Raw genomic sequence first — 16,222 nt, forward strand, 5'->3', positions numbered from 1 at the left:
GCTTGCCCTACTCTATTTGTTCCTTCAATTACCTTCAATTCATCTCATGTTTTGATCTTCAATTTAAATTTTATTTGCTTTTCTAAATTTTGAGAAGAAAATTGTAGATTATATATTTAAAATGTATAAAATTTCCAAAAACTTGTACAAATCCATAAGTTTAAAAATAATAATAAATATTACATTACATCTTACTATATTTTAAAATCCAAATTATCCATTGATTAAAGATATTTAATAAAATTTTAAATCCTAAACCCTAAGAGTTGTTTAGATGAAAATTTTAAATTTTTGGGATTTTTAGAATGCTTGCATTTTAGAATTAGGCTAGCATTTTGATTTAAGAAAAATTAAGTTATTCTAATTTTATAAATCAAAAATAATTATAAAGAAAAATAATTTTATTAAAAATATATCAATATATTTGTAAAAATTATAAATAGTTTTAATAAAATAATATTTACAGAATTAAATAAAATGATTTTAAAATTTATGTTTTTCTATCTTATAGTGAGATCATGTGTATTAAATCAAATAAAAGGAATTTTGAAAAATAAGAGTGAAATTTAGAAAAGGAAATTGATTTATTGAAATCCTTCTTGAAAATTTTAAAATTTTCTCATATAAGCAAATTCAATTTTAGAATTCTGAAAATATTAATACAACAAATTCTTCACCCAAACATAAAGTAAAACTATATATTTTAGATTTAGGATTAGAATGTTAATGTTAATATGTTTCTAAAAATAGTTTTAATAAAATAGTTGTATACAAGAGATTGTTTAGGTGCATGGGAATTGAAAGCAATGAAGGAAATGAGAATGGTGGAAGCCATGGTGACAAAAACTATTTACATTTATTTATTATCATTCATTACTCTCAGTACTTCAACTACTGTTTCCTCTTAAAATAATGTTTCCTTTTTCCCCATATTTTTTTCAACTTACTGTTACTTAAATGGGGGATGAAAACAAATTGTGTGAATATGTTAAATGTACAGAAACTGAGTGTACTATAAAACTTTATTTCTGTTTTCTTTTCTTACCTTTCATATTTGGTATTCTCCACAATTTTAAACAATTGATATAAATATATTAATTTCATTTTGTAAAAACAATTTTTTTAAAATATAAAAATAAATATCGAAATGGGTTATTTGCTTGAAACTTTTACAGTAAACCATTTTGGTTTTTAAATTTTCTTTTTTGGATTATTGTGGTAAAAGAACTACATTGTACAAATGTTGACAGGGACGAAGCTAGGGGGCCCCCCTAAAATAAAAATTTACCCTTTTGGTTCTTAAATTTTTTAAAATTTCAAATTAATAAAGGTAAAATTATACTTTAGCCCTCCTAAAATTATAAAAATTTGATTTAATCCTTTACAAATTATAAAGATATAAACTATAAAAATTAAAATTTTATCTGCCCCTAAATATTTATTCTGCCATACAATGTTGAATATATGTTATGTAATAAAAAATGTTATTGGGATAAAAATAAAAAAATAAATAAATGAGATTGTTTTGAAAAAATATGTGTAAAAATATTAGTAATTCTTCAAAAAAAAAAAAGTACAAAATTCACTCTCCACCATTTAGATCGTATTTTTGCACAAAAAAATACCATTGCCGCTTATCTCTCTCCCTCCACCCTTTTAAAATATTTTTTTATACTGGTGCCGCTCATTCCTCCCCTCCGCCCTTAAAAAATATTCATTCTATAATAATGCTTCAATTATTGTGTCAAAATGTCACCAATCTCTCTTCCTCCAACCCTTAGAATCGTTTCAAACATACCATTTCAGTATTTAATTTTTTTAATTTTTATTATACAAGTAAAAATGCCCGTTTTTGAACTCCGAGTGTACTAAAATATTTAAAATAAGAAATACATAGCAATTTTCCTTATGTCAATAGTTAAGGATATGTTGTTTTTATTTAAATATTAGTGGAGATTGATATGGATGCTATTATATTATTTTAAAAATATTATATATATATATTTTAGTATATTTTTATTTTTAATTTTTAATGAAATTTTATATTAATATACATGTTTATATATATAAATATAAAATTTAAAAAGATTATATTTAATTTCTAATATAATTATAAAAAAAGGAGCTAAAACCCAAAATTTTAGAAATGAAGTTAAAATATTAAAATTTATATAAATCGATATAGATTAGTAATGATTGAAATACATCAAAATAATCTAAAATTATAATAAAAATAAAAGTTAAATGTAGTATGGATTTTAAAACTGAAATGAGTAGCAGTCTGGTATTGCCAAGAAAACTCTTTGTTGGAAGTTAAAATGTTATGTAGGCTTCATAAAATTGTAGGACTACTGCAACAGATCTCTTGATCTCAACAGTCGCCCAGTCTATCATAATATTGAGAATACAATATTTCATTTGATACTCATCCTGAAATCCATCGCTAGATTATATTAATATTAAAATTAACTTTTTTTTCAATCCAATAGAATATGATTGCCTGTAAAGTTATTTTTACAACATTTAATATATTTTGAAATATATTAAAATCTCGAAAAATTTACATTGTCCCATTTGGTTCATTGAGTATTTTTTAACAATGTAATGATAATTTACTAATTTATTCTTATTAAATAAAATATAACTCCAAATAAAATTAAATTTCAAAAATAAAATAAAATTTAACATACCAAACTAAAATCATTCATTAATATAAAATACATTTCCTATAATAGGTAGATCTGTCAAGTACTTAAAACACAGAACAAGGCTTTTTGGAGAGAGAAAAGGAAAGCTACCAAAACTGCCAGAAACCATCTAATACTGAGGATTAAAATTACACCAAAAACATCCAACTTTTGACATATTTACAAATAATCCACCAAAGAAGAACCAAGGGAAAATAATCCACTTTCACAACCAGAAGATCTTTGCATCAACTCACAAACAAACATTATTCAAGGGTTTGATGGGCTTTCCACAAGCTTCTTTCTTGGTTCTTTAATGTTGCCTTCATCATTTTCGATTGTACGGGACATGTTTTCCCCCGACCCCAGATTTCCAGTTGCAAATGAATTCTCTTGGTTTGGGTCCATCTCAGGGCTCTCACTGGTTCTTGAGGGAAATCTGTGCCCTCTCAACAAACAGTTGTACGTATGCATATTAAAAGATTCTGTGCCAAAATGAGAACGATCGGCCGAACTGAACAACGGTTGCATCAACCTTTTCTTTTCGGGCAATTCACGCAGCGATATTCGGCAAACAGGGCAGGTGGAATGCTGTTGCAGCCATAGGTCTATGCATGTTACATGGAAGGAGTGCCCGCAATACGGGAGGATTCGCAACACATCTTCGCGGCGGTATTCAGAAAGGCAAACCGTGCACCTGCCACACGTAGCAATTTGACATTTTCATTAGCTCGGCTCTAAAAAGATGCCTCAAGCAATCTAACTGAAGAAAATATGCCTCAAGCAATCTGTGCACCTGCCACACGTAGCAATTTGACATTTTCATTAGCTCGGCTCTAAAAAGATGCCTCAAGCAATCTAACTGAAGAAAATAAGTAAAAAGTTCTAAAAACAAAAATATCGATGAAATAAAATAAGAACCGCGAATCTTCCATTAACAGAGAGAAAGACGGAGACGCAAGAACACTTCAATTTGCAATTCTAAAGAAATACATTCTGTCATGCGGAATCATCAATTAGATTATCAAAAACATCGTGACCCAAAATGATGCCTCATTCTTCAACCATACTTAAGAGTTTTGCTCTATATTGCTCGGGCTTTTCATTTTGTTGAAATATCTTTGTCAGAAACTCGTGTTCAACACATTTCCGGACAAGGGTAGAGGATAACCTATCCAACAATCACACCGAAATCTGAGTAACATTGATTTTAGTCATCAAACACTGTTCAGGCATGACCAGATCCCATTTATATTCCTAGCTAGCTAACAGCTTCACTTGCTTCCTGGACCCACCAAATACCTAATACCAGAAGTTTGACGTGTATTGCTAAGTATAAAACTTATAGAGACTAATAAAGAATTTGGGTGTAGTTATGTCGGGATTAAATCCTTTTCCCTACTTCAGATCAAAATCGAAATAGTGTTCAGATAAATCACCATCGGGGATGTTCCACTAGGTCCACTCATGCAGCACAGAATAAGAAAGAGGGGGAAATAGAAGTGAAATAAGAGGAACATATACAATCCATAATATCTCTATCATCCAAAAGCTTAAATAGAAATGTCCAAACCAGAAAACCTGAACTTGAAATACCTTGCATGTGAAATGATACGAACTTAAAATCAGTTGAATTGCCACCACTAGCCCTTCCCTAGTCATTTAGATTTAGTGGAAATAAATAAATAAACAAACAACTGCCTCCACTTCTTTTTGATGGAACCAACCTCCACTTAAAACGACAATTGGAGGCATTTCCATCCATTAAAAGTGGAGAATGTCTTAGCTCAAATTCAAGGTAGTGAGCTTAGCAATTATTGTTATAAATAAATTCTTCAAAACCGTCTTCTTTTTTTTTTTGTATAGCAGGTCAATGACTGCTTAAAAAAGTTAGATCTATTAATAAAATAATGCTATAAGGGAAACTATCAAGAATATGTTCTTCACCACTCCTTTAATGAAGATGACGATATAATTGGAAAATATGGAAACCAGAAGTTTGCTCAATGTCTAATCCAAACAACATTTTTCCGAGCAGTGCTCGTTGCGGGGAAAGCATCTTCCAGTAATTTTTCCCATCTTCCAACAAGTCTCTATTGCCTTGTCTTTTATTGAACATTTCAAAAGAACAATTAACAGTGGCTACAAGCACTAAAATGTTAGAAGGATCAAATTATAATTGAAAACATGGCATGTTTGTAGCACAAAAAAGTAAAAGATGATAGAACATGCGAAGGCAGTCAATATCTAGGTCTGACAAAACCCGGCAAGTCCAATGTTTCAAATATATCATTATCTCTACCGTGGCAAGTGTTTAAAGTCTTACTTGAACTTGCAAACTAAAACTCTATTCAATTTGGGGAATTTGAGATGCCGGATGAGAAACACTTCACATCTGTACAGCTGTGTGAAAACTTCCAAATCTTAAAATAATAACAAAATGTTATGCAACAACTTAAAAAAGCCTCTCCTTATTGCTCTTTAATCTTTCTTTATTGGGACCCTAATGCACCTTGGCATCGGAAACTAGTTCACAAAGCAAATATGACTGGTCATAGCTCATGCCTAAATCTTCTAAACTTCTAACCAGCAAGGGGAAAAAAGAACTTTCAAGTGCAGAAAACTTTAGCTAACATTAGAAATCTAGCACTAGCACACTTTGTTGCTCTGACTATTCATTTTTCTAGACGTATCCATGTTTGATGCATATCCAGACATGATAATAACGAAATCTGTACAGCAGTGTGAAAACTTCCAAATCTTAAACAGAAAATAATAACGAACTGTTATGCAACAAATTAAAAAAGCCTAGACTTATTGGTCTTTAATCTTTCTTTATTGGGACCCTAGTGCACCTTGGCATCGGAAACTAGTTCACAAAGCAAATATGACTGGTCATAGCTCATGCCTAAAGCTTCCCAACTTCTAACCAGCAAGGGGAAAAAAGGAACTTTCAAGTACAGAAAACTTTAGCTAACATTGGAAATCTAGCACTAGCACATTTTGTTGCTCCGGCTATTCATTTTTCTCCAACTATTCATTTTTCTAGAAGTATCCGTGTTTGATGCATATCCAGACATGAGCATGAGGATATAATCCTCCAAGAATCCTCAAAATACATAGAAAGAACTTTAAAAAAAAGAACATACCCATGTCAGCACATGCCTATATCCAATACTTCCCCCAGAGTCTGAGTAACATAGTTAGCATAGGTGAGATATTTTATTTGGAAACAGTAAACAACAAAGGACAGCATGAAAGAAAAGAACTGTGCTTTCTAGGAGTATCCATGTTTTCCGAGTATTTTTTGATTATGGGGCATTAAGACGTGGACATTTATGTTTTCTGGGTTCATATTTCTCCCACTGGTTCAATCTCTTGTTTCAGAATTTCTGCTCTTTCACCCTAAATTTCTTTCCTCTCTGTCATAACCCCAATCGTATTTGTCTCTATTTTTCCTGCCTGTTGTGCATCATGTGTACAACATATGAGACAGAACATACATTTTCTAAGGTTTACAAGTTTTTCCGTGGTTTCCGACACTCAAAAGAAATTTGTGCATGAGCGAAAACATGCTCCAGAAATTTAGTAAAACAAGAACCTTTGTATCATCTGGGGAAACCGCAGCAAAGATCAAACCACACTGTAGATAGGCAAAACTAAAAACAAAAATATCATTCTTTTATGTCTACCTTGGAATTTATGCACAGACATTACCGATAAGAAAAGCTGCAGTAAGTTCACATTAGAACCAACTATGACTTTTAGAAAATGTTAAGCAATGGTTAAAAGGAATAACTTGTATTGATGCAAAGGCACCTGGTACTTTCGATATGCCTCGTGGTAAAATGAATACACTTTACCTACAATCAAGGTTCAAGTCTAAAAAAGCATAAACCAAAATTTCTAAAACATCTCAAGCCATTTCAAATGACATCCATTTTCTTTGCCATACAATTCATTTCACCATAACATGTCATCACTATAGAATCAATGTAGCAAATTTTGACAAATTCCCAGATATTCATACTATTTATATACATAAACACAAGGAGGAAACTACCTATGATTTCAACTCTCTCATCTATTTATCTCCCTCCACTTATGCTTTATCGTCCATTCTAGATTATCTCATTGACTGCTCTGTCCTATTTTACTTGGATATGAGCGATGATATGAGTATTCCTCCAACACATGTATGTTAATTTTTTTTTCCAAGTTTCCACGTATTTGGATTTTGGAAGATGGGTCATATCTCTACACCATACCTACACATGACATGAGTAATCCAAGAAAAAGGAAGAGCCAGAGCTAGGCTCTGTCTCTTCTTGCATTGTTATTTAACCCCATTCTTTGCAGAGTCCAATAGGGCACAAACTATAACCATTGACAATTCCAACATCTTCACTACGAATAGAAAAGTTATTACACCCAAAATTAATTACTGACTTGCAAATCCTAGGCATCTAACACTCTTTTCACGAAAAAAAGAAAAATTAAAGAGAAATGATCTTCATAATGTTAAATGGTAAAGAAAGATGCAGTAACTTCTGAAATGAAGCAAAGGTTCTGAGAACATACTGAGCATCTTTGTTAGCTGAGAAGCACTCATCACAGAAAGTCTTTGTTGGGAAATTCGCAACAACAACAGGCTCAATACCGTGTAAACCCCGTTCGAGCTGCAAATACAATATTCAACATCAATAATGAAGACGGACCACTCCATAAAGGTGAATGCAACAACTGAAAAGATAAATTACATGAAAATGGCATATATTTACTGTTAAAACTTTCTAATTTTCATCTTTGCCTTGTTGGTTGTAACAAAATGTCATTCATATTATGTACTGTGTTGCTCAGACTCTTCTTGAAATACGAATATATATCTGGATATCAGTATGGGGATATAATCTCAAGGGCTCTCTAAATACATGGAAATCTAGGAAAAAAAAAATTAAACATGCGCATGTCGACACATACCCCTCTCACATGAGTCCAATTATCTTGGTGTACTGATAACCACTGCTATACCTAAAATTGACAAAAATCTTCTCCTTTCAACTTTTATTATTATTATTATTATTATTATTATTATTATTATTATTATTATCTTCCAACTTTTAGTTCACATATCAACCAAGGCATTGAAGCGTAAAAACCAAAAAAATTCTTCAAAATCAGTAAATCACTTCTAAGAAATTTTCTAAATCTCCCAAAATTTAATTTTCTGTGGAAACCATTTTAGAAGTTTAAATGCAGAAGTAAACGGTTTCAGCTATAATTCATACAGAAATTCAAATTTTCAGAGAAGACATGAGAAAATAAAAGGACAAAAAAAAAGAGTCAAAATTCCCAAGAAAGAAACTTAAAAATCTTCTCTTGAGTACCCTTAAATTCCATTCTTTTATTATTAAAGTTGAATACCCAGTATGAAAAGAAAAGAAAAGAAAAGAAAATGACAAGCAATATTTACATCAGAAAAAAAAAAAACGTTTTTTGAAGAATCTTTATTTTTCATCAGTAAAATTGAACACCCAAAAAAACCAGATTTGTTAATAAACCAAACACACACAAAGAAACAGAACACAGCACAGTTCTGGAAATCTAAGAATTAAGGGTGAATCAACTTTCCTTTAAAAAGAAAGGAAAAAGAAAACCATACCATATTAAGATCAGATCTTGAAGAGATTGCGAAGGGTCTCCGAGAAGCACGTAGCTGAATACGAGCACAAATCAAACGTGTACAAATAAACACTATGAACATAATACTCACTGTGAAACCTATAACAGTCATCACCAAATTTAGCCCTCCTGATATCATTTTTCTCCTCTTTTGATTATATATATTCTCTAAGGAAAAAAAAAAAAAACTTCGTTTGACAGCAAAGAAAATCAACTTTTCCAGCTTAAAACAAGAAGTAGAAACGAGACTGAAGCAGTTGAAAGGCTATCCATTTTGAATTGACAGTGTTTAAATATGAAATTGAAGGGGTTGAGTTGGAGTGAGAACTTGAAACAAGGAGTGGGAGGGCTTGAGGTTGGATGACTGTTCCATTGTTGGGAACAGAGAGGGAAGAAAAGAAAAGACTTTGTTGGGTACAAACACTGAGAAAGTGAGGGCTGCAAGAGAGATTATCAGGTTATTTGTAGATTTAAATCTTCCAAGTCTAATCTTGGACTCAAAAAGGAAGAAAGGAAAGTTGAAAACTGATCCAACTACAATCTGTTGCTGATTTTACCAACATCTATTTATTTACTGTTGATGGGGTTAATATGTAATTTGCTTCAAGTTTAATGGTTTTAAATATTTAAACAAATTATTTAGTATATTGCTTAGTAAATTATTTGATACAAGTGATGTTGGAGTTGACAAATACCCTATAATCTATAGTAAACTATTTAAAAAGTAAATATTTTTAAAAATTAAACACCAATTAATTGTATAGAATAAAAAAAATACACTCAATGTATCAAGTACCGATTGAGATTGAGTCTACCAAATACACATTGTTTAAATAAAAATTGTTGCAATATGTTTGGATTGATGATGTAAGTGTTCACAAAATGTTTCTGTTTCCATTTATTTTTCTTTAATTTCGGGTAAATCCTTTAGTTGGTCATCTAACTTTTAATGTATTTTCATTTTGGTCATTTAAAATGAAATCTTTGTGATTTAGTCACCTAACTTTTAGAGCGCTTTCATTTTAGTCACCTAAGCGTTAAATCTCTAACGACAGATAACTGTACATGCCACATCATGTTTACACTTTTATTTTGGTCACCCAACTTTTAGGTCACTTTCATTTTGTCACAAAAAAAAACCATTTTAAAATATTTATTAGGGTAAAAAAAATAAAGATTAAAGTGAAAAGGCAGTAGAAACTAAAATAGTACGCAACTTTTGTCAAATTCTACTTGTTTATCTCATTGCCGAAAATTCTAAATATGGGTTTTGAAATATAAAATTTTATCAAGATTCAAAATTATAGTAACAAATCAGTTAACATTATCAATGGATAAAAATTTTTCAACAAATTATTTAATTTATTTTGGTGTTTTCAAATTATTTTAAAAAATGATCAATTAAATAATGAAATTTCAAATCTTTTGGTTACATAGGTGGAAAGAAAAAACTACTTTTGGCTAGACTAAAAGGGATTGAAAAGAAGCTTGATCGGTATTCGTCGAAGTTCTTATTGTATTTACAAAAAAACCAACTTAGATTGAAACTAAAGGATGTGCTATCTCAAGAAGAGAACTTGTGGCAACAAAAGGCTCGATGTAAATAGGCATGCGACGGTGACAAAAACACTAAGTTTTTTCATGCCAATACTATTAATCGAAGAAGGTCGAATAAAGTTAGCATATTAAAGCTTAGTGATAACAATTGGTGTGATGATTAAGAAATATTGCAAAATATGGCCATTCAGTTTTATATATCCCTATTCACTAAAGATTTAACAATTATCAGTGGCTTTTCTCTTTAAGGTCAGTTCTATAAGATGTTTGTTGTTAAGAATGAATCTTTGAAAGCCACAATAACAAACGAAGAGATACATAGGGTTGTATTCGAGGTTGCACCTTTAAAAGTGCCTAGAATTGATGGATTACACACAATCTTTTATCAGAAAAAGTGGCCAATGGTTGGACATAGTGTCTGCGAATTTGTGAGGAATATCTAGAATAGTGGTAAATTCAAGAGTTGGATCAATCGAGCACTCCTATTTTTTATTCTAAAGATGGAGAATCCAGAAAATCTATCCCAATTTCAGCCAATCAGTCTCTGCACGATGCTGTATAAAATTATGACTAAAGTCATAGTTAAGATGTTAAAACCCTTGATGTAGGAATAAGTTCTACCAAATCAATCAAGTTTTGTCCTTGGAAGGAATATAACAGATAACATTATTGTTGCTTAGGAGGTCATTCATACTATGCGTAGAAAGCAGGAAAGAAAGGATGGATGGCTATTAAAATAGACTTAGAGATAGCCTATGACACACTTTAATGGGATTTTATTAAGGACATTTTGGAGGATATTGGTATGCCAGATATGTCTGAAATCTTATTATGTAACACCCCAAACCCGGCCCAAACGTTATGGCCGAATCTGACGTGCCACATTGGAGTTGAAAACTCACGTTCCGTTTTAGTGTTTTAAAACCATATATTTTGTTGAGTTAACAAAGTGTATGGAAGCTGGGCACCAGGTAGGTATCCGAGACAGAGGAGGTGAGCCATGAGGGCCGCTTAAGTACCAAGCTCTTTAATTGGATCCAATCCTAGACATGCCCACAACCATAGCCACACTTTGTTATATCGAGTTTAAATTTGTTTAAGTGGGCGTCTTTGATAAATCGATTAATCGTAGTGTTGAGATATTTTGAAAACAAGTATCGCTTTGAAAACACGTCCTAAGTCTAGCCCATTTGAACAATTATCAACCAGGTTTGAAGTTATTAAAATAAAATAATCCAGAAGAAATAAAAGAAAAGTTAAAATGGCCTTATTACAACCCAAAATAAATAATAATTAAAGGAAATTTAATGAAAACCAACGCTTGTTTAAAAGCCAAAAGACGATCACCGTGGCTACTCTGAATCCCCTCCGGCTCCAAGTCCCCACATCAAGGCTCACTGCAAGGTTAAGGAAAGGGGTGAATTTGGAAACTCGATGTGCAACAAGCCCTTTCGAGCCCAAAACAATGATGACTGTTGGGTCTAAGCCCAAATCCAATCTCAAACATGTCTTGGGCCATAACCCTTTTCATATTTCATATTTCATAACACTGGGCAAGCTTTTTCAAATTTCATATTCTTGGGCAAGCCTTTTATCAGAAACGGTATGGCCCATAGGCCCATTTCAATATCACATATAATGTCAATGAAAGAATGCAAGCCCAATTGGGGAGACTACTCAACCCACCATCCGTTACTCTCTACCCGTACCAACCAACACACCATGTGGGGATTAACTCGACCCACCCCGCCATAACTCTCCTTTGGCAAAGATAATGCTTTATCATATAACTGGAGGCCTAGCCTCTTTTATTAACTGGGGCAAAAGCCCTTTTTATAACTGGGGCATAAGCCCTTTATCATAACTGGGGCATAAGCCCTTCATCATAACTGGGGCATAAGCCCTTTCTCATAACTGGGGCATAAGCCCTTTAATAACTGGGGCATAAGCCCTTTTGCACTTCCTCCATCCATATAAAAACCCAACCCAATGCATTTATGAACATCTCATGTGCATATCATACATATCATGTGCATATCATACATGTCATGTGCATATCATACATATCATGTTTATTAAAATCCCATGCATTAAGTTCATATATAAACCCTAGGGGTATAATGGTCACTTTTACCTAGGGGCAAAACAGTCATTTTCATATTATAAGGGTAATTCTGTAATTTTACATAAAATTAGGGATTTTTCCATGTTCATCATCAGTTACTAACTATTCATTTGTTTAACCGCGTTTCTAGCCCACTTTTAACGAAACCGAGTTATTGGGCCTAAAACCCCTAATGGGCCTTACTTAGCCGATTTTGTCATCTAGGCCCATTTAGCCTATATCCATAATAGTATTAATAGTCTTAACAGATAATTTAACAGATTTTTATTTTCTACCAATTTTACCTAAATGGGCTCGAAAGCCTATTGGGCCCTATTTCAGCCCCTCGAGGCCCAACTTACCGTGAACGCCAAAAACACGTCCTTACCATTTCCATTGTTCCCGATCATCATCTCATCGATTCTAACTAACTAGTGAGCGTTCGCTTGCTCACAAGTCCTCGAAATGCCAGAATTTCGACATTTCGGCTTTTCGGCATTTATCACTTTAAGCTATGAAAAAGGGTTCGTTACACACCTGATTTGCGATATTCCTTGACGAAATCTCCTATGTGATTTCTCCTATAATCAACCACTTATAGATTAGACCATGTTATTATTAAACCAAATCGAAAACTACCTATTATCATCACTTACACATTCGGCCACCATCCACAATGGCCCTTGGGTTCATACCTTTGCCGAAGTTGATGACTAGATTTAGTCACTCCGATGATCCAAGCTTTTCACACACTCTTCGATCGGTAGCCTTTAATCCTCACTAGCACCAACAAACCAAATAACACCAAAAACCCTTTTAGCCTTAGTCGATGAGAGGGTTTTCACTTTTCTTAAACCACAAGATACAAATGGAAAGAAGGTTGAATACTTACCAAGAGATCTACTCGTTGAAGAACGTTCCAAATACCTTCCTACCTCATATCCGTTGTGAATCCAACTTAAACGCGCGTAGAAAATAGATCTAAATATTAATTCCGAATCACTAAAATATGAAGCTTTGACTTTTCAAGAAATATTAATCTAAGCTATTACGAGGGTTAGTACACACCATTACGGGTTGAAGTTAAAACGTTTCCATAATCAATCACCTACGATAACCACCATCTGTCACTCAAACTCAACTATTCCAATATCAATATATGTAAATCCTAAGCACATCAGTCATACGGAACATAAGGGCATATTCGATATTTTACCATACAGGGGTATTACGATCACTTTACCCTACAAGGGCTTTACGGTCTTTTTACCTAATAGGGGTATTTTAGTCATTTCATCCTACAAGGGTGTTTTGGTAAATCTATAAACCAAGGGTATTTCAGTAATTTTGTAAACCAATGGTATTTCTATAATTTTTAGAAAGTCAAGGGTATTTCTATAACTTTGTAAATCAGGGGTATTTTGGTAATTTTACAAATTGAGGGTATTTCGGTAATTTCACAAACCAAGGGTATTTTGGTAATTTTACAAACTAGGGGTATTTTGGTAATTTTACAAACTAAGGGTATTTTAGTAATTTTGTAAATCGAGGGTAAAACAGTAATTCTGTAAATCAAGGGTAAAATAGTAATTCTATAAATCGAGGGTAAAACGGTAATTCTGTAAATTAAGGGTAAAATGGTAATTTTGTAAGTTGAGGGTAAAACGATAATTATGTAAATCAGGGGTAAAACGGTAATTCTATAAATCGGGGGTAAAACGGTAATTCTGTAAATCGGGGGTACTTTGGTAATTTTACAAGTCGAAGGTATTTCAGTAATTTTACAAATCGAGGTTATTTCAAGATTTTTACAAACTAAGGGTATTTGGTAATTTTAGTAAACTAAAGTATTCTAAACATGGATAACAATACTAATGGCTCTAAAGCTCATTCTCTACCAAATGGGCCCACACCCTCGTGGCCCTTTTAGCCTAAATCTAGCCACAAATATTAGATTCACCTAGCCTAGCCCAATATTTACTACACAATCAAACAACTTATCCAATTGGGCTCAGAGGCCCATTAGGCCCACATGACCCCTTTCGACCCATCGCGGCCCGAAGTAGCCATCCTACAGCTAGAGTAGTAAGAAATACACACCTGATAGGAGACTGGAGTTAATCCACACTCCGAGCACTCTTAGCCGACGCCTAACCCAAACGAGCACGCCATACAAATGAAAGGGATCGACCAAGAAAGGTACCTCTACTCTCCTCATGGTTCTCTCTATTTAAAGCCGACCAGATCCACTCTTATGTTAGCTTCCGATGTGGGATCCTCCAACATTAGAGTTTAAATTCAACACCAACTCTTGCCGCCTGTTAACAAAATAAATGCTCCTTGCTTGCCATGGGATTCGAACTTATGCCTCCCCTTAAATGCTCCACACGCTACTTGCCACTAAGTCACAAGGCTTTTGTGTCATATTTTATCCCCAATTAATTATAAGGTCTAAAGGCCAAAGTCCAGTTCCTTTAAAACCCAAAATAAATTGCAAGAGCCAAGGCTTGAACCCAGGCTCCCATACAACCTTAATGACGCCACAACCACTAGACTACAAGCTTCCTTGTGTCATTTATTTAACACAATAATTTAAAAACCCTCATCCAAGCATCCAGGTTTTTTTTTCACTTAATACCAAAATTTTTGCTAAAGCCCAAGTTTGAACCCAAGATTTCTCTAACACTTCTCAGGGCCATTAACCACCAAAGCGGACATTTAATTGTGTCATTTCATTGCACAATTAAATACCTATATAAAACCTCCTTACAAACCCACACTCAAGGCCCAATACTTCTAGGCCCAAATTCGGGGTGTTACATATTATGCATTGCATTAGTTCATTGACCATGCAAGTTATATGGAATGAGAACTTATCTGATGCCTTTACTCCATCTTGAGGAATAAGACAAGGTAGACCCACCATTTCCCTATCTCTTTGTTCTTTGTATGGAACGACTGGCTCATCTGATTAACTCTAAAGTTTAACGAGGAGGTTGGAAGCTTACAAAACTTGCTAAGATTGGTACGAGTATCTCACACATTTTCTTTGCAAATGACTTAATCTTTTCTGTTGGTTATGAAGAAGATACTGAGTATTTTTGTGAAAAATCTGATCATCGAGTAAATGCTCAAAAAACTAAGATTTTTTTCTCCAAGAATGTGACACAAGATCTAAAGTTGGGTATCAATGGTGGTCTTGGTTTCTCTCATGTGGATAATTTGGAAAAGTATTTAAGTGTTCCACTACTTCATCAAAGAGTGACAAAAGACACTTTCCAATACATAGTGGATAATATGAGAAAAAACTGGCAGGATGGAAGGCTAAGCTACTTTCGCTAGTAAGTCGAATAATGTTAGCTAAAGTAGTATTAGCAGCTATCCCTATTTATGCTATGCAGTCAACAGTAATCTCGAAAGGAGTTTGAGGTGAAATGGAGAAGATCATTCGTAGTTTTGTTTAGGGTTATACTAAGAAAAAAGGGATAAGTATTGAGAAATGGAAAGAAATCTGTAAAGATATAAAGAACGTAAACCTCAGTTTCAAGAAGATCAATTGTCATAATGATGCGTTCCTCATGAAGATTGGTTTTAACATTGTTAAGAAGCTTAATGATACGATCCCGTCATCGTGATTGATTTCGAGTCATTTGTGTTGCTTGATCGTTTAACGATGAAGTCTTCGTTCCTTTTTGTGGAAGTGAATTTTGGCTAAGTAAAATAGTATATAATGAAATAGGTTTAAAAATGGTTAATTAAGGAAGTGATGGTTTCAGCTAACAAAGAAATGCTAAAGGGATAAGCGATAGATCGAAATTAGTTGGAGTTAAAACCTTAAGCAGCAAGAACGAACCAATATTAAAGAAATGCTGACCCGAGACTTATAAGGCTTAATGAGGTTCGGTTATAGAAGGTAAGGACCTTGACCCGTTTCCTAGCAAGACAAGAACCAAAGGTATCTGGTTGGGGTGAACGCCACACTCTTTTGGAGTGATAAGTTCAAAAAAAAAAAGAAAAAGACAAGGTTAATACCACTGAACTAGCAGATAAACCAACAAGTCTTAAAATGAAATTTGAGAGAAGTAATACTCATCAAATAACAACAATTCATTCAAATAAGTTTCAAAAGTCCCATACAAGTGAAATGAGCTTCATATTTATAGTGTAAATATGAGCTAGTCGAATAAGCACT

At 33.1% G+C, this 16,222-nt stretch overlaps 1 protein-coding gene across 1 annotated transcript; it reads right to left on the reverse strand.

The window, feature by feature from the left end:
* Nucleotides 1–2,680: 2,680 nt before the first annotated feature.
* Nucleotides 2,681–8,934, reverse strand: LOC108449920 (RING-H2 finger protein ATL7-like). Its single transcript, XM_017747303.2, has 3 exons — nucleotides 8,350–8,934; nucleotides 7,269–7,366; nucleotides 2,681–3,384 (listed from the first exon to the last, which is right to left on the reverse strand). The coding sequence occupies exons 1-3, from the start codon at nucleotides 8,506–8,508 to the stop codon at nucleotides 2,958–2,960; spliced, it is 684 nt and encodes a 227-aa protein (XP_017602792.1). The 5' UTR covers nucleotides 8,509–8,934; the 3' UTR covers nucleotides 2,681–2,957.
* Between the last annotated feature and the right edge of the window lie 7,288 nt (nucleotides 8,935–16,222).

This window comes from Gossypium arboreum, chromosome 5 (genome assembly GCF_025698485.1).
Source record: "Gossypium arboreum isolate Shixiya-1 chromosome 5, ASM2569848v2, whole genome shotgun sequence".
NCBI classification, from domain to species: domain Eukaryota; kingdom Viridiplantae; phylum Streptophyta; class Magnoliopsida; order Malvales; family Malvaceae; genus Gossypium; species Gossypium arboreum.

Bases quoted from the DNA above. Each gene is read 5' to 3' on its own strand.
- LOC108449920 (XM_017747303.2), bottom strand. From the start codon at position 8,508: ATGATATCAGGAGGGCTAAATTTGGTGATGACTGTTATAGGTTTCACA. The intron at 7,367-8,349 runs GTATGGTTTTCT...TTGTATTTGCAG, and splicing joins CAAGATCTGATCTTAATATG to CTCGAACGGGGTTTACACGG. The intron at 3,385-7,268 runs GTATGTTCTCAG...TACGTGTGGCAG, and splicing joins TCAGCTAACAAAGATGCTCA to GTGCACGGTTTGCCTTTCTG.